The sequence below is a fragment of the Trematosphaeria pertusa genome, assembly GCF_010094035.1.
Source record: "Trematosphaeria pertusa strain CBS 122368 unplaced genomic scaffold BU26scaffold_3, whole genome shotgun sequence".
Classification (NCBI taxonomy): Eukaryota; Fungi; Ascomycota; class Dothideomycetes; order Pleosporales; family Trematosphaeriaceae; genus Trematosphaeria; species Trematosphaeria pertusa.
Genome location: NW_022987214.1, coordinates 1086555 through 1102333, shown reverse-complemented (window position 1 = coordinate 1102333; position 15779 = coordinate 1086555). Strand labels below are relative to the sequence as shown.

The 15779-nt window shown below is 54.0% G+C and overlaps 6 protein-coding genes across 6 annotated transcripts; 2 read left to right on the top strand and 4 right to left on the bottom strand.

The window, feature by feature from the left end:
* Positions 1–5: 5 nt before the first annotated feature.
* BU26DRAFT_477088 (Nop14-like protein) lies at positions 6–2668 on the bottom strand. Its single transcript, XM_033825590.1, has 2 exons — positions 1433–2668; positions 6–1363 (listed from the first exon to the last, which is right to left on the bottom strand). The coding sequence occupies exons 1-2, from the start codon at positions 2619–2621 to the stop codon at positions 72–74; spliced, it is 2481 nt and encodes an 826-aa protein (XP_033688136.1). The 5' UTR covers positions 2622–2668; the 3' UTR covers positions 6–71.
* Positions 2669–2801: 133 nt separating this feature from the next.
* Positions 2802–3908, top strand: BU26DRAFT_515505 (uncharacterized protein). Its single transcript, XM_033828083.1, has 2 exons — positions 2802–2923; positions 2979–3908. Exons 1-2 carry the CDS (start codon positions 2881–2883, stop codon positions 3554–3556), a joined length of 621 nt encoding a protein of 206 aa, XP_033688135.1. The 5' UTR covers positions 2802–2880; the 3' UTR covers positions 3557–3908.
* Positions 3849–7788, bottom strand: BU26DRAFT_515504 (uncharacterized protein). The gene is made up of 6 exons (XM_033828082.1): positions 7129–7788; positions 6849–7078; positions 6476–6784; positions 4989–6404; positions 4375–4935; positions 3849–4326 (listed from the first exon to the last, which is right to left on the bottom strand). The coding sequence occupies exons 1-6, from the start codon at positions 7334–7336 to the stop codon at positions 4096–4098; spliced, it is 2955 nt and encodes a 984-aa protein (XP_033688134.1). The 5' UTR covers positions 7337–7788; the 3' UTR covers positions 3849–4095.
* Positions 7789–8219: 431 nt separating this feature from the next.
* Positions 8220–11368, bottom strand: BU26DRAFT_215870 (uncharacterized protein). The gene is made up of 4 exons (XM_033820704.1): positions 11263–11368; positions 11161–11213; positions 8906–10926; positions 8220–8853 (listed from the first exon to the last, which is right to left on the bottom strand). The coding sequence occupies exons 1-4, from the start codon at positions 11274–11276 to the stop codon at positions 8353–8355; spliced, it is 2589 nt and encodes an 862-aa protein (XP_033688133.1). The 5' UTR covers positions 11277–11368; the 3' UTR covers positions 8220–8352.
* Positions 11369–12096: 728 nt separating this feature from the next.
* Positions 12097–12950, top strand: BU26DRAFT_515501 (benzodiazepine receptor family protein-like protein). Its single transcript, XM_033828081.1, has 4 exons — positions 12097–12221; positions 12271–12443; positions 12493–12708; positions 12771–12950. Exons 1-4 carry the CDS (start codon positions 12110–12112, stop codon positions 12834–12836), a joined length of 567 nt encoding a protein of 188 aa, XP_033688132.1. The 5' UTR covers positions 12097–12109; the 3' UTR covers positions 12837–12950.
* Positions 12951–13032: 82 nt separating this feature from the next.
* BU26DRAFT_215836 (uncharacterized protein) lies at positions 13033–15119 on the bottom strand. Its single transcript, XM_033820703.1, has 4 exons — positions 14633–15119; positions 14024–14428; positions 13796–13976; positions 13033–13745 (listed from the first exon to the last, which is right to left on the bottom strand). The coding sequence occupies exons 1-4, from the start codon at positions 14728–14730 to the stop codon at positions 13140–13142; spliced, it is 1290 nt and encodes a 429-aa protein (XP_033688131.1). The 5' UTR covers positions 14731–15119; the 3' UTR covers positions 13033–13139.
* Between the last annotated feature and the right edge of the window lie 660 nt (positions 15120–15779).

Below are 15779 nucleotides of genomic sequence, written 5' to 3'. Positions count from 1 at the left end.
CAGATCTGAATTCATAGCTAGTCTGATATATGCAGCCTAGCTAGATGTAGCCCACACGTTCAGTCCATCCCTCACCGATTCCGCTTCCTCGCCCTCTTCTCCCTCTCATACTCTTTCGCCTCCCTGCCCTCCTCACCCTGAATCTCCGCCACAAGCTTCCTATACTTCTCCTCGTACGCGCGATCCTTCTCCTTCTTCTCGCGCAGCTGCTCTCTCGCAATGAAATTTGCATCCTTGCGCAGCTCCCTAAGTGCACCCTTCTTCTCCCTCTTGTACTCTTTGCGAAGTCTGGCTGCTTCCGCGCGCTCCTTGTCTGGATCGTAGTGCTCGTTGGGATCGAATTCTTCTTCGAATTTGGGAATGGAGGTTTTAATTGGAAGCGGGCGGTGGTGGTGTAGTTCTTGGGGCCGACGGTTGAGGCGGGCTTGTTGGATGAGGATTTTGAGGCGTTGGACTGCGTTCGTTTGGGTCGCTTGAGCGAGGGGATCTAAGAGGGGGGTGAAGATCTCGATGAAGGCTGGGGATTTTGACCAGAGATCTGCGGCCTTTAGGGCGTTTTGCGCGTGCGCTGCGACGAGTTTTTTGGTGATTTGCGGGCATTGAAGTGAGAGCCGGATACACCTGATGAGCTCGGGGATGTATCTCTTGGATATCCTTTGATAGTGCAGGCAGGTAGCACCGACCAAGGCTGCCACCAAGACGTCATGAACGGATCGAGGGAAAGCCATGCCCATCCAGCGCGCCATACTGGTAATCGCAGGCGTGACGACTTGGTGGAAATGGTCAGAGGTAGGATATATTGAGCCAATAGCAACCAGGATGGTTAGCTGGCCTGGAGTAAGGTTGTCTTTTATACCTTTGAGGTGTTCCCGGAAGCGCGTGGAAACCTGTGAAGGATAGCTTTTTGATAGAGAATGCACATGCCGGACGATCGACTCTACAACGGATAGAGGCGCCGGGGGGGTCTGGTTGGTAAGGTAGGATATATGGTCGACCAAAGCGCACGCAAAGTCTGCGAGCTTATTCTTGTTGTCCGCATGAAGACCGGGGTGATAGAGTGCACGGATGCGCTGGATCACAGTAGGAAGATCGGTGACAGCAATGTCTCTCAAGTCAAGAATCTCGCGATGCGATCGCGGGCAAGGGTAGGTATAGGCCAGCTTAGATCTAACCGTTGGTACACCATTAGTCGCCTTTTCTCGCTTTGCGGATTCCGGGCGTACATATTCCAAGAATTCGTCATCCTGGTCATCGTCCACGGCCATGGTGTCATCCTCGATATCGGACTCATCTTCAGAAGCCTCAGAGATGTCTGCTTCAGATTCGCTGGCTATGAGGTCATCCAATAGAAAGTCGTCCTCATCTGCGAGGAAGTACATAAGTATTATGCTTGCAAAGCTCAACTACGCCTCGAAAATAATGGAGAACGTACCTTCAACACCCTGAGGGCGACTTTGCGAGATTCGAGAGGCTAGGTTGAAGGCGGCAGCATCATCATATTCTTCAGCATCCTCTCTCTCTGTATGGGTAGGCTCCACCTCATCTTCGCTCTCTTCTCCCCGCATTCGACGAAGCCGCTTCGCTTCAAGCTCGCGTAGCTTTGCAGCGTCTTCTTCGGCTATTTCTTCGCTTGTACGCGTGCGTGATGTGGGTTTAGCACGGGCATCGAGCTGCAGCTGGCGCACTCTTGCATCGTATGCCTTGTCGACCTCATCTCTCGATTTGCCGGCTAGAAGAGCAGCACGATCTGGATGAATCGCATTCTCCGGCTTTGCAGCTTCCTTTGGCACCTCGGGAGCAGGTTGTTTGTTGATGTGTCCACGCAGGGCAGCCAGCACCTCATTGAGGTCTTTGTCCAACTCTATCCTCAGGTCGTCGTCATCCTCTTTCTGCTGCTGTCGTTCGTACTTATGCAGCTTCGATTTGGCAATAACCTCCTTCATGACCTCAGCCTTACTCTTCTTCCTCTCGGGCTGCTCTTCTGCAGCCCCTTCTGCGGCATCAACATCCTCATCATCTCTCCTTCTTTTACGCTTCAAGAAGCCGTCCTCTTCTCCATCGCTGGACCCACTGACACTAGCAGCATCATAGTCTCCCTCGCCAATATCGCCTTCGTCGAACCGTAAGGTCTTTCCCCCATGCGTAAGCTCAACCTCATCCTCGGCCTCCTCGAGGTCAAACACATTACCCCCACCCCTCTTCCTCTGCTGCTCCCTCTCAAACCGCGCCATCATCCTGTCCTCCAAGCTCATTGTCGGATCATCCTCGCCAATCCGCCTATCCACAATCCCGCCCACCTTGTTCTTCCGACTCATCTCCGGTAACAAGGTCTTTCTCCTCGTCTCCTCGCCATGGCTCTTCGTGACACCTGGTCGGCCTAGCACCTTCGTCTTCGTATTTTGCGGTTGGGCGGTGACGTAATCGTGCTTCTTCGGTCGCGACAGGTGCTTGAATTCGAAGGGGTTGAAGGATTCGCGGATCGATGCGAGCGCGGTGGCTTTTTGAGCGCGGGCGCCGGCGTTTTTGGATTGCGATTTTTTCTGCTTTTTAGATTTTTGAGGGCCTGTGATGCCTTGCTCGCGGAGGGAGGCTTTGAGCCGCTTGAGCTGGGAGGGCGGCATGGTTGGCCGAATTATCCACTGGAGAAGTTCCTCACCTGGAAGCTCAAGCGACGAAGTGGAGTTCGAAATTTCGGGCGCCAAGATTTCGAGATGGTCATTGCGTGCATTCACCGCCTTCTCTTTAGGCTTAGCCTGGCGGGCCCCCCTGTCGTTCGCCTGCGCCTTCCGCATCACTCGTGAGAGCTTGACAGTCACTGCCGTGCGGCCATCAGCGTCGGTCTTAAGCCCATGCCTCACCCACGATGACCTCTAAAATACGATGGCGCGCACGATAGAAGACCGCTGGCTCTGGCTCGGCCTAGGTACCTACACCCTCCAAATTCCGCCCTCGCGTTTCCACAGCTGACCTGTTCCCAGGCGTCTTCACCTTCGTCGCCATCAAAGGCGTAGCCCATGGCCTCCGGCACATCGTCACCTTGACCGAAGTCCACAACGCCGCGCCGCGCCCCACCATCCCGCTCCCGGGCGGCAAAGAAGACGCTATAAAGACGTCCTCACTACAAACGCTCGCAACCTGCTCAAACGTGGAGATCCGCAAGGCAGCGACCAAGATTATGTGCGAGCGCTTCATATCGAACCCTGTTGCGCGAACTCTCCTGTTGAAGGATCTGCAGAGCAGCGATCCGGAAACACAACATAGAGCGCACTTAGCTGTCAATCTGCTGTCTGATTACGATGTCCTGCAGCACCATGTTGCGCCACCGTCGACACCGCTGGCATATCGGGGAAATGGAGGTGATGGTAGCAGGCGTACGTTACCGTGGCTGAGGTCAGGAACGAGGAATCATGAGAGGGACCCTGAAGAGAGGGACTTGAGAAGAAGGAGGAGAGAGGCCATGGTGATCAATGAGGGGGATCGGCCGATTAGCCAGCAGGATGTTTGGATGAGAGATGGAGACGGGAGAATGAGTACGGAGGAGCCGACAAGGCCTTGAGAAGCGTCCGGAAATCTTGCTGACGCGCATGCAGTGCAGCGCAACGAATAAGGTGGGGCACTTGTGAGGATAGTATCCAAGGCATGGCAAAGCGGAACAGCTGTCAGGGGCAAAAACAGCTCATGCTGCATAATGAGCATGTTGTTTTGGGAAACGCCGGAATACATCATGGGGATCTGAACGCCCGAAGGACATGGGGAACCGGGGGAGTACTTCATGGATCGGCGTTGGCGGAGCGAGGTAAATTATATATGATACCCTTGAGCTATGAGTTCAATCCTAGTCTGTCTTCATGATACGAAACGTCACTGCCTACTGTAAGCCGGAATATCATGGAGATAGTGGGTGGAATAATGTGTTTTATTTGGAGCATACCCCCGAATGTGCCAATCCGATCCTAGTCGTCGTTGACATATGCCTCAAGAAAAGTCAAACTCCGATACCCAATGCCACCCATTACACTCGAAACCCTATTTTACCTTCTGCTACCCGAGCGCGCAGCACACCAAACATTTCCGTCTCCAGCGAGAACAAGACCTCTACCCCGCCAGAACCGACCTCAGCATGCTCAGGAAGGTCGGATGCAATTTACAGATCTCCTCGATAGGCGGCTTCCTAGGTTCTCCGGCCTTTCTCCTAAGCTTCTCCTGGGCTCTACTTCGACGTTTCCGTTCAGCGGCGATCGGATCCGCAATTTCTTCGTCTTCCAAATCGCTCTCGGATTCATCATCGTCAGCATCGTCATCGAGTTCAAGATCTTGAAGATCGAGCTAAGACCAGTCAGCATCTATTGCCCAAACGGTTTTGAGAGTTCTTACCTCATTAAGCCCAAAGTCGGACGTCTTGAACCCACCCATACCTCCGAGCAAGTCGCCAGGCTCCTCCCCACCACCACTAGCCATCTTTTGCCTTGTCTTGTCCTGGTGCCACTTCTTGCGAGCTGTCTGCCACTTAATCAACGAGTTTATCTCCCTGGTCGCTTTCTTCTTGTCTATAGTGCCGGAGTCCATCGCGCCCTGGAACAAGGCGTTCATATCCAGCTTCCCGCCTCCTCTAGGACCATGGCGAAGGAACTCTAGGATACCCTCTAACCAGCCCATCAGCTGATCAAAGAGCCCGTTATCATGGATATGTACTTCATGAACGAACTTGTAGAAGTTGTCCTCGTGTCGCGCGCAGAGGTCAATGAACGCCTGAACGGTCTGGTTGGGATCGGCGGACACGTCTTGCCGCTGGCAGGCTTCTATGACCCGAATAGTGTCGTCGACGAACATGGCGAAATCAGTGATGCTGTTGTAGACATTGGCGGATTTGTAGACCCGAACGAGAGGCTCGTAAAAGATCGTGAAGAGGTCGCGGAAGAGTTGCAGAGTAGTAGGCTTGATGTTGAGTCAGCTTTCGAAGTACAATGAATAAAGTGGGAGTAACATACCTCCTCAATGAGTTGAAGCATCATGAGCTTGTCTCGCTGTCTTAAGCAGAGCTTTAAGTACTGCTTTAGGTGCGCGAAGAGCTCAGCGCCTTGCCGCAGATCTTTTTCAAGCTGAATGGAGCCGTTCGAGATAGCGCTATGGTTGCTGTAGTTGCTGTAGTTGCTGGGCTCTCGGCTCAACCCCTTGCGGCTAGGTCCTTCTACCGCACTATTCCAGGCGACATATGCGTTGAACACCTTCTCCACTTGTTCAGGCGCTAACTCTGGCTCGAAGTATTCGGATCGAAGTATCGCTACAACAATATCAACATTCTCCTGCTCGGCTTCTGCGCGGATTGTATCCTGAACCTCGTCGTCTGAGTTGACAAAAGCCTTGATTTTCGAGCAGAGAACGTCGTCTTTTATCTTCGTCGAGCCGAGGGTATCTATCGATTTCTGTGCGGACCGGACGCCGTCGTTGATGGCCATGCCGAACATTCGCTGGAGTAGCGAACGTGCACCGAAGGGCTGGGCGAGGAAAAGATCCAACACTCCATTCATGACCGCTGCAGGATTGGCAATCCTGATGACGTTCTTCAAGACGGTGTATGGGACCAGGGAATGTATCCGTTTCGCCTGCGCAAAAAGCTCCGGTGAGTTGTCTTCGGCCAAGAAGAGATGATATATCGTGGCTGCGACCTCTATCCGCAACCACTCTGCAAACTTCTGATACTCCGGCTTGAGTTCCGCAATGGTGTTTTTGACTCTGATTTCCTGAAACAGATGCGACAATCCGTTGCTTTCCACTATCTCTCGGCGGAACTTCTCCATGTGGATGTCGAGCTCTGCCGCTCGCTGTCTTGCCACCTCGTAGAATTGCTTTTGCTCCTCGATGCGCTTCTCATCCATCTCCTTTCGCCTCTCAATATCCTCCATTTCCTCCTCGTTCAGCTCGATGGGATTGCCGGTGAGAAACTCAGCCATTGCATTGGAATGCGCGATCGTCTCGTTCTGCAGAAAGGTCCTAAGGAAGGCTCGTAGAGAAACACGCTGCTCCTCTCGGTATAGGAGTCGTGGCTGCTGGTAGGCTAGGTTTTCGCCCGACGCCCTCGGGGACCGGGCCTTGTTTAATGAGGTTGCGGAGCTATTTCTCTTGTGACTGCTGAATATGTAGCTTCGTAATCCACCACCTACATTGCCATTTTCGTATGGATCTGGTGCTGGATCTTGCGTAGAGATGGAGGAAATAGAACTGGCATCGTCGTCTGCCGCGCTCGGTTGCAGAAGGGAATCCTTCTTGTTCTTTCGAGGTAGAGGAGGAAGGACCTTGCCCGGAAGTTCTAAGCGTATCCGCTTGTGTAGTTGGACGAAGTCGTGATATCGACGCCCGACGTAGAAATCATGTGAGCCTGATTGCTTCACCCTGATCAGGTATTCCTGTAGACGAAATAGTAAGCTACTGCCCCCTTAAACTGCCCTAACGAGCGATTCCTTTGAGATGTACTCACTGCGTGCGTGTGATACCGGACATGCTTCTTGACAGATGTCGTCCGCACTCCGGCGACGTTGACGTCCCAGCCATTGATGAAGTGTCCGCTCGGCGCATTAATAGTAAGGCCATTCTCGTTTGCGCCCCGCTCTACGATTTCCATTTCTGAAAAGCGTATCCTCTCCTCGTATCCCGAGGCTGTGGGGATGCCGGAGACCATCATAAGCTCCACCAGCTTCTCCGCTTTCAGCGCAAGCTTTCTACGCTTCGTTTCCTCTAACCGATCCTCAGAGGAGGAGATATGCTTGTTCGCGAATGACTCAAGGAACTTTATGCGCAACCGCTCGGTTAGCCTCCATGTTGCTTCCAAATGATGTCGCAGCCGAACGTACAGTTTGTAGCTTATCCTGCCAGAACTCCTTCTCCTTGGCCTTGTCCAGGAATGGAAAGTTGCGGACGTGGTTTACGAACATGTAGCGAAGGATGGGCAGCTCCGAGTCTTCGGGGGCGACTTCGCCCGCATCTGAACGGAACGGGGCGCCGAAGCGCTGGAGAGCGGTAGGTGAGGAGAGCTCGGAGATTTCGAACTTGGTCTGCTGCGAGATGAGTTCGCGCTTGAGGTCTGTCTATGTGTAAGTGCCTTGTCAAGTGTAGGCTCGCTGTGCCACTCACAATGCTCCTGCTTGCCCGTCAATATGGAGCCTTCTGGCGGGACCGACATGGTGGAGAATTTCGAGAAGTTCGTGTCGTTCCGCGTTGCAGGCGGGCGCTCTGGCGTCGGCTGCGGCTCCCCGAAGTTCTGAACGGAGGGTTTGTTGTCCATGGTGGTGGGCTCGACGGAACCGTTGAGTCGAAGAGCCGGAACGCTGCTGGAGGCCATGATGAAATAGTACGCTAGGAAGGACGGTACCTAGGTAGGGCAAAGGCGAGGCTAGGCGGTAGAATAAAGCCGGTTGCGGCGTCCTTACGGAGCAATATCGACGCGTGTTTGTATGACGCCTGGCGGGGCTGCGGCTGAAGCTCTACTGCATCTCCGCCGCTTGGAAGGTGTTGAGGACAAGCCCAAGAGGAGGCCGAGTAGATTCCGCCGGGGAGTCGATGGTCAGCTTGCAGGAACGCCGCTAGGCGAGGAGTGCGTACAGGCGTGTAAGCATGCAGCAGTAGCAAGTGCGCGTGCGGCAGAGGTGTGGCTGGTTGCCCGGTTGCGTCACCGGAAATGGCGCAGTGACAAAGCCCAGTATTCGAGTCACAGTGGAGGGCTTCGCATTGGCCTCAAAGGATCGCACGGCACACTCGGTCATTTGGCCAAGAGTATTCGCCTTGGTCCCTGCGAAATAGTCGTGTCTAGTCCGCCTGGCCTTGCGGCGAGCAAGAAACACACCCCGCTGCGGATGCTTGGCACCCTTGGAATGCCTCTCGCGCGCATCTGTCTCTGGCGCCGGTTCGGAAACACATCTGTGGCGAACGTCAAGCGATCAGTCCAGGTGCTCCTGATCGGCACACCTGCTCAAGCCATGCAGGAGTGCTGGGGTCACATTCCTCACATGGCATCGTCTCGCGGCACCCTAGTCAGAAGCTTTGGGCTTGCTTTCACGTCTACCTAGGTTCGAGCTTGTACATGGAGATATGAACACAGAGTCGGAAATGAATTGTGGAAAATCTCCCGAAAATCCCACCCATCTGAATGCATCCTCAAGTCCTCGAGTAAATGGGCCGACTCAGTCGTGGGCAGAGGACGAAATAAAAAAAGACCAGGAGAACCTCGAATGATTAATGAAAGGAGCCTTCCGAACACCTGCCCTATAAAGAAGCCCTGTGGAACATGTGAGTGAGAGGCCTCCCCGTACTCTCATGAAACAGTCTTGTACCCCCGCTACATGCTCTCTCTCCGGGTGTTCAGTAGTTGAGCTCCCCGTTGCCGCCTGTGCCGACCGCATCCAGATCCTCGTAGCTCTTGATGGAGCGGCCTTGGGTGGACTGAACAGGCCCTGGCCCACCATCGCCGAAGCGCGGACCACCAGCTCGTCCGCCACGTAGGGGAGGAGGCGTCAGGCGTCCGGTGGTCCGGTTGCGGCCATCGCGAGGCTGCCTGTCGTAAGGGCCGGATCGATTGTTGAAGCGATGTCCGCCACGTCGCATTGGGCCGGCCTGGTGCCGCTCGTCATGACCAAAGGTCGGGTCCCAATTGCCCATAGCTGGATTGAACATGGCTTGGAGATTGAGACCATTCATTCCACCGTTTGCAAGGTTGATGTTCATGTTAGCAAGGTTGAATCCTCGAGGTGTACCGGTAGCTGCGACGTGATTGCCCATTGGGAAGTGGCCGTTGCTGTTCGCGTCGCTGCGAGAAGGGGCTATGTGCGCCGGGTCCATAACGTAGGTATTGACGAGTTGCAGCTATGTTACAATTAGCAAGCATTTCCTAGTTCCAGGAGATCAGAGTGCTTACGTCGTTCTTCAGCTTTTCGTACCACTCCGTGTGGCGCTTCTCGACGTGCTTGCGCCAGAAATGTTGGCCTTTAAAGAGCTTCGTGCACTCCGGGACCTTGCAGCGCCATTTCGACTCGTCCTCTTGCTTGACATACCTGGCGAGCTCGTCTTCCATAGCTTCTTCCAACGCTTTACCGCCGAGCTTCTTAATATCGACGTTCTCCGGCTCCAAAAGCTGAAGAAGTTTCTCCTCATAGGTCTTGACCCAGTTGAAGGCCCGCTGAAGCTGTTGCTGTGTCTTCCCACTGAGTTTAGGAGGCTTCTTCTCCTCCGTAGCACCTTCTTCAGCCTCGACCTCTCCTGAAGGCTCTTGCTTCTTATATGGGAAGGGCTGCCCGAGAGCAGTCGCTCTAGCGGTAGCCTTCGCAGCCGTTGTCAGGCTTGCGCGAGGCCGGCGAAGGTGGCCGCCTGCACACTTCCGGATGAGTTCGTGCACAGAATCGCTCTCAAAGACGCAGAAGAAACAAAAGTTGTAGACGCGTCGGAGATATTCGATGAGCAGATCGAGCTCTTTCTTTTTGGCCAGCAGCTCTTCGTCATCAACCTCATCATCATAAGCCCCCTCCTCCTCATCTTCCATGGCTTCATCTTCGCCCTCTTCAATGTCCTCTGGGTTCCTCTCCTTTTTTGGTGCTGACGGAGCATTGGCGGGGGGTTGGAGCCAGCCCTTGCTCCGGAGGTCCGTGACACGCTGCTGAATCTTAGAGATACCGTTGACCAGGCCAAACTCGTCCTCGTGATTCTCCCTCAGCTCGGTGTCCAGCTTCTGCACCAATCGTTGAGCGAGTTCCAAGTCGCGCTCAATTCGTTCAGGAGCGGAGAAGAGATCCCAAAGTGCTTTCTTTCGGGGCGCTGCCGGTGGTTCGTGAATCCCGACATGGCACGTGAAGTTGCCGCGCACTTCATCGACAACTGTCTTGCCGTTGAGGGCTTCGAGGGCTTTGTGAGCCGTTCCCAAAGGTCCTTGGGGCCCTTCAGGCTTCTCATCCACAGCGCCTTCCTCGCCATCCTCAACACGGCCATCACCACGATCATCGATAGCCATGGGCTGCTCCTCGCCGGGATGAAGGATGACCCAGCCAATGCGATGGCATTTCTTGAGGGGATTTGGATCACTCATGCTCAGCCATTTGAATCCGCCAGGGCCTTCGCCAAGATGCTCTTTGCAGAACTCTTCGACCTTGACCCTATTGACTGTGGGTGCGATTGTCTTGATGAGTAGAGTCGGTTGAAGAGCAGATTCGTCGCGTAGGTCTCCTCCTTTGCAGGGCAGAAGGTCTCCAACGCCAAGAACCTCATTGGCTGCTGTGGTCTCGCCCTCCTCTCTCTCGACAATACCACCTGCACCATTCGATTCGTTCTTGTAAATGCCCTCGAGGGTGAACTCGTCGAAGTGACCCTCGTCAAGCTGTCGCTCCCAGTCTAGGTAGATCGCATGTCGATAGCCCCTGAGCTTCTCGCGGAAAGCATTCCGGTATTCAGGATCGTACCGCTCTTTGAACCACTCCTCTCCCTTGTGCTTATCGACAAAAGTCTTGGCCATCTGCACCTGGAGCTTCTCCTTGTATTCGTCGTATGCGGCCTGAATCAACTCACGCTCTTTCCCTCGCTCCTCTCGAGCTTCCCGCTCACCCTTGAGGACAGGCTTCCTACCGCCATTCTTAGCGCGTTCCTTCTCTTCCTTTATGACCTGTTCAACGCGCCACCACTCAGCAAAGTAGTTGAAGCCGACCTGGTATTCTAGCGACATGGGGTTCGGTATCGGATTAGTTGTGAATGTCGGGGCAAAATTGTCCTGACCAGGCACGTACCGGTCGATACCGGCCTGGATAGGCGGCGGGGACGATCGACGGCGGGGCCCATCGCGGGCTCGGTAATCGTAGTCTCGAGAGCGGTCCGGCTGGTAACGGTCAATGTTCTGAGGCGATCGAGAACGTCCGCGGTTCTGCCTAGCCCGTCGGTCGCCGGAGCCTTCGACGACTGTTAGTGAGATGAGAAGATGATAATAAGTGAAATGAAGACGACTGCATCGCACTGCACTGCGCAAACAAAAAGGAGACAGCAGAGAAAGGAAAGAGCGCGGAAACGCTAGTAGGTGCTTGTTGGGGCGCCGAATCCCAGAAAGCGGCTTGTGACAGAAATGAGATAACGACCTGTGGAAGACGATCAGTGCAGCGTTGATGGGTGAATTGACTATGAATCAATCGGTCTTACCTGGAGACCGGCGCCGGTATGAGTCGACGGGAGGCCTGGAGTCTTCCCGAGTGCTGCAAAAGGTGAGCGCCTAGGGTCGCAATAATGGAAAAGACGACATACGTATAAGAATCCATATTTGTACGTGTAGCGCCCGTCTAGGATCGCTAATGGTGGAATTGTAGAGGAGCTGCAGTGGCAGGGGCCGAAAGGCTGACGGCGCTCAGGAGGAACCAGAGTAGCGCGATGAATCAACCATCGGCGGCGGAAGGACGAAGGATTGCTGGCGCAGACTCGCAATCTTGCCCGGCGAACGGGGTAGATGGTAATCGATAGACAATCGGGCAGTGAAGCTGTTTGCCATCATGGCCTCGCGTTAGAGCAACGAACGACAAACAAGTGACAGGAGACGATGAGACGTGGTGCAAGGGAGGCAGTAGGCGACGCAGAAGTCAACAAGAGGCCGGCGGCGCACGACGCAATTGATGCCGTCGCAGCAGCCCCGTAAGAAGAGAAGTGAGGAGAGGTAGCAGGAAGGTAGGCGGACACCCAAGCGCCGCCGACAAAGGTAGGGGAGCTATGAAAATAGCTGTACAAGAAGGGACAGGGCACAAACAAGGGGTAGATGCGAACTAGAAGCAGCTGCACTCACGATGTGCTGGAGTTCCCGGCGCGAAAGAATACCAGGTGGTGGAGAGAAGACGTGTAGGTCGTGCGGCTGTAGGAGGTCGGCCCGGGCGAATGAGGCCGCTCCAGTCTCACCATGCCAAATGAAGACTAGCTCCACCTTTAGCGCAAACGCGTTCACGTGACTGAGCCGAGCCCTGATTGGTCGATCCATCGTTCCGAACATGCCATCATACGACACGAGAAGCCTCACGCATTTATAAACGGACTCGATTCCTACGCTCAATCGCAGCACGCACGTTGATCTTTCCACAACGAAGGTACTCGTCGTTAGCAAGCCACAATGACTACATATATCCCTTCCTTGACGCTTCCGCGCTTCGTCTTCGAGCAGCCAGCCATCTCCATTGCCCTACCTATGGCTGTGGGTGCTGGTATAGGCTACTCGACAAGGCGTACGTATTTTGAAGGTAGAGAGTGACTACGTACTGACCCTTACATCAGCCGACGAGTCGCAGAAGTTATACCGAAAGCTGAAGCAACCTCCATTCAACCCACCTGGATGGCTTTTTGGTCCCGTCTGGACTGCTCTTTACGCGACCATGGGCTACACCGCCTGGAGAGCCTGGACTACAGGAACCACCTCCTTCGACCCCGAAACCGTCAAATTAGCCAAGGTACCCGAATCCCATTGCATCCGCCAACTCCAGCACTCACAATTCGCAGCAAGGAGCCACCCTCTACACCATCCAACTAGCGCTCAACTTCGCCTGGATGCCACTCTTTTTCGGCTTCTACCGCCCCATTGAAGCAGCTGTTGACCTCGTCGCCCTTGGTGGCGTAACATCTTGCCTTACCTACGTCTGGGGGAAGGTTGACCCCGTGTGCGGATGGTTGCTTGCGCCGTATCTAGGCTGGCTTGGATTTGCCACGTATCTCTGTGTAAGTCCGTGACAGGCCTGTATGAAAAGCGTGGAAGTCTCATGGTACTAATGTGACGGCAGGTGGGCTGCGGATATCTCAATAACTGGGATTTCAGCGCTGCCACGAAGGAAGAGAAGGCGGAGTAAAGCGAGAAGCACTGGGGGTTTTTTTTTACCGTGGCTGAGTGTGATCTCAAACATGAGTGGGTTTTAGGAAGGTGATGCGGTGGCCGCATGTCTTACTGAAGGAAATAGAATTACTCGCATGCAGAATGTAACTATGATACAATTCTAAGCCGAAGCTAGTCTAAACGCTCCAACAATGGTACATCCAACGACGCCACGCTACCAAATCGCAAAACCGTAACATATCGTAACAGCATCATTTCTAGGACGAGGTCGCGAAGGGGCCGAGCTGACACTCGCCTGTGTCCACCCAAGCAAGGCTCCTCACTTAGCCACAACCTCCCCTTCAGGCCCCTCAATCTTAACCCGCGGCGCCTGAACGCCGACCACTCCCATACCGACACCCTGGTTCGCATCCCAACTCGCCCTATGCACCTCGATAGTCTTGTCAACATGCACCGCCAATCCAATCTTTCCCCAACCGCTCGCGTCATTCAGCACTCTCTCGTCACTTTCCGGACTCCCCCTCCTCGTATGCGTCAAATCACCAAGCTTCCTTCCAAAATGGCCCACTCTCTCTTCCTCCGTGATCACCTTCTCCGACGAATGCATAGACTTAGTTGACTTCGAAAAGGAACGGCGACTGAGCTCGATCTCATCGTCGTTCTCTTTCTGCGTTGATACGATGCGACTGCGATTTCCCTTAGACATATTTCCGTATTGCGAGGCGTAGCGTGGGAGGCCGGCACTGCCTTGAGGGTAGGTGTTGTGGCTTCGCAGGAACGGGATTAGTTCGCGGAGGAGGGGCCAGATGCCGGGGAGATTGGCGACGTAGACGGCGACGCTGGCTTCGCGGGTGTACCAGAGCATATATGCGGTGTCGTATACGTCGGAGAGGTTGTAAACTTTGGTGAGAATTGCGGCGATGATCTGTGCGCGGTTAGCGTAGACCGGGAGCAAAGGGTTTAGGAAGAGCGTACAACGAAGGTACCCATGCTGAATATTATGCCCAATACAATCTTCTGCTTTAGGGGGAGACTCAGAGAGACGACCATGGGCAGAGGTATTAACAGCATGCAGAAATCGCTGCTCAGGTTGAAGACCGCCTGCACAATCGCGTAGTGCTCTAAAGTGGTACACTGCGGGTTTGGTGGCGGCATGCTTCAAAAAGGTTAGTCCGCCTTTTGTAGGATTGTAGGTTCCCTTACCCCCAGTAGCCCTTGAACGGACGGCAGGCCGTGAAAAAAGCGGTTTCTACCGCTACCCAACCAATCGCAACGTAGATGGCCAGATATTTGACATATTTCAGATGCTTCGTGCCTTGGGTCATCCGTGCATACATAAACAGCATGCAACACTTCAACGTCCAAATCACATTGAGCATTGCTTGCTCGGAGACGACCACGATCTTTGAGCCTTTGATACGCTCCTCGATATCCTCCTGAGTAAAAGTTTCGAATTGCTCTGGGGGATATAGATTACTTCCTCCTCCAGTAGCAATCACATTGAGGCACACGATGAGCGTCGTATATAAGGCCGGAACAGCAGTCATCATCAGCCAGTCGTCCGGGGCAAGCAGAGCAGGACTTCGGGCTCTTCGCCATCGTGCGAATCTGAATTCAACAGTTAGCTTGTTTCTGCAATGCACCATATCCGGTGGGACATGTACATAACCCAGTAGATACGATTCGGCCAGGCAGAATCTGGTCTGCTACTTTGCGCTCTGACCCTGAAGAGCTACGTGGGAGAAAAGAGAGAACACCATCGATCTTCGTAACAAGCACTGTATCCTGTCTAATTGAAATCTAGAAACTTACGTTCTGAGAAGAATGACGAATATCCCAATTCCGTATAAAGTCCATGACTGCGTCGCCAGCTCGCGCTGGAAAGACATCTCGAAGCCTTGGCCCCCCATAACTGCGGCAGAAGGAGTTCAAATATCAAAGAAAAGCGTACCGAAATGACGTGCTCGAGTGACAGTTTCAAAGAGGAAGACAGTCAATGCTTAACCTGACATTGACCTATGGAAGACCATGGCGTGTAGCCCATTGACTAAGGGAAACCTGGGGAATCCGAATTATACATGCAATCGAGCACGAGCACCCCGCGCCAATATTGGGGTCTTGGACAGGGCCCTGAGATCCAGAGATCGAGCTTGTGTCATCGGTTGAGGAAAGCATGGCTTGTCGGCTAACTAGGCTGAGAATTGCCCTAGTATGGGACCATGGCGAGTCTTAGACCCTCACTTGCGACCACGCTGACGATCCTCGACTGAGGGTATTCAGAAGTGCTTTACCGGAGTGGGAGAGCATGCGCTGAGGAGACCGCGGTATTCGGTTCGGTTGGAAAAGTAGCGGCGCAGCCCAGGCTCTTTTTGTCTTAAACATGTCCGCGGTGCCTGGGGCTAGGAGAATTGAGGTCTAGCAGGCGGCTATCATTGGTGTACGAGGGAGAACAAGCAATGCTGCTCCATTTAGAGACGTGGGATGACAGCCACGGACCCGAGGCACTCTAGGCGGGAAACGAGGGCCTTGTCGTGCGTAGACGCCTCCGCCAGGGCCGTTATGCACTGGGAAAACTGGATGGCGTCGAAACTAAGAGGCAGCGAGAACGAATGATACGCAAAAGCCGGCTTGGAGACTCTCGACAAGGGGCGTGCTGCAGGTCCGGCGCGACGTCCTATCTTTCCGCACCTAGATCAGCAAGGTACGAAGCCCTAGTAGACATCCTGAAGAGATAAGATAGATGCCCTGGCCCCAATGGGCAGATCCACTCCAACAAACCACGGCGCTGGTATGCACATCGATCTCGGCACATCCCATGTCTTCTGCAGGGTAGTCACAACGATCATTGCGATCATCGCGATGCTCGTGCTCGGCTTCGCGAAATCTGTCGTAACGAGTAAAAAGGACCTTAAGCCTTGAGGCGCCAGATGGAAATACCGACGAGTGGGAAATAGTTGGC

What these genes read in the sequence shown, in the direction of transcription:
- BU26DRAFT_477088 (XM_033825590.1), bottom strand. Translation starts at nt 2,621, where the DNA reads ATGCCGCCCTCCCAGCTCAAGCGGCTCAAAGCCTCCCTCCGCGAGCAA. An exon ending in TCGCCCTCAGGGTGTTGAAG is followed by an intron (nt 1,364 to 1,432) that starts GTACGTTCTCCA and finishes ACTTCCTCGCAG; the next exon opens with ATGAGGACGACTTTCTATTG.
- BU26DRAFT_515505 (XM_033828083.1), top strand. Translation starts at nt 2,881, where the DNA reads ATGGCGCGCACGATAGAAGACCGCTGGCTCTGGCTCGGCCTAG. An exon ending in CTGGCTCTGGCTCGGCCTAG is followed by an intron (nt 2,924 to 2,978) that starts GTACCTACACCC and finishes ACCTGTTCCCAG; the next exon opens with GCGTCTTCACCTTCGTCGCC.
- BU26DRAFT_515504 (XM_033828082.1), bottom strand. Translation starts at nt 7,336, where the DNA reads ATGGCCTCCAGCAGCGTTCCGGCTCTTCGACTCAACGGTTCCGTCGAG. An exon ending in GGCAGGATAAGCTACAAACT is followed by an intron (nt 6,785 to 6,848) that starts GTACGTTCGGCT and finishes TTGCGCATAAAG; the next exon opens with TTCCTTGAGTCATTCGCGAA. An exon ending in TCCGGTATCACACGCACGCA is followed by an intron (nt 6,405 to 6,475) that starts GTGAGTACATCT and finishes TTTCGTCTACAG; the next exon opens with GAATACCTGATCAGGGTGAA.
- BU26DRAFT_215870 (XM_033820704.1), bottom strand. An exon ending in ATACCGGCGCCGGTCTCCAG is followed by an intron (nt 10,927 to 11,160) that starts GTAAGACCGATT and finishes TCTCACTAACAG; the next exon opens with TCGTCGAAGGCTCCGGCGAC. An exon ending in ACGAAAAGCTGAAGAACGAC is followed by an intron (nt 8,854 to 8,905) that starts GTAAGCACTCTG and finishes ATTGTAACATAG; the next exon opens with CTGCAACTCGTCAATACCTA.
- BU26DRAFT_515501 (XM_033828081.1), top strand. Translation starts at nt 12,110, where the DNA reads ATGACTACATATATCCCTTCCTTGACGCTTCCGCGCTTCGTCTTCGAG. An exon ending in TATAGGCTACTCGACAAGGC is followed by an intron (nt 12,222 to 12,270) that starts GTACGTATTTTG and finishes CCCTTACATCAG; the next exon opens with CCGACGAGTCGCAGAAGTTA. An exon ending in GATTTGCCACGTATCTCTGT is followed by an intron (nt 12,709 to 12,770) that starts GTAAGTCCGTGA and finishes ATGTGACGGCAG; the next exon opens with GTGGGCTGCGGATATCTCAA.
- BU26DRAFT_215836 (XM_033820703.1), bottom strand. Translation starts at nt 14,730, where the DNA reads ATGGGGGGCCAAGGCTTCGAGATGTCTTTCCAGCGCGAGCTGGCGACG. An exon ending in TTCGTCATTCTTCTCAGAAC is followed by an intron (nt 14,429 to 14,632) that starts GTAAGTTTCTAG and finishes TGTTGAATTCAG; the next exon opens with ATTCGCACGATGGCGAAGAG. An exon ending in CCGTTCAAGGGCTACTGGGG is followed by an intron (nt 13,977 to 14,023) that starts GTAAGGGAACCT and finishes ACCTTTTTGAAG; the next exon opens with CATGCCGCCACCAAACCCGC.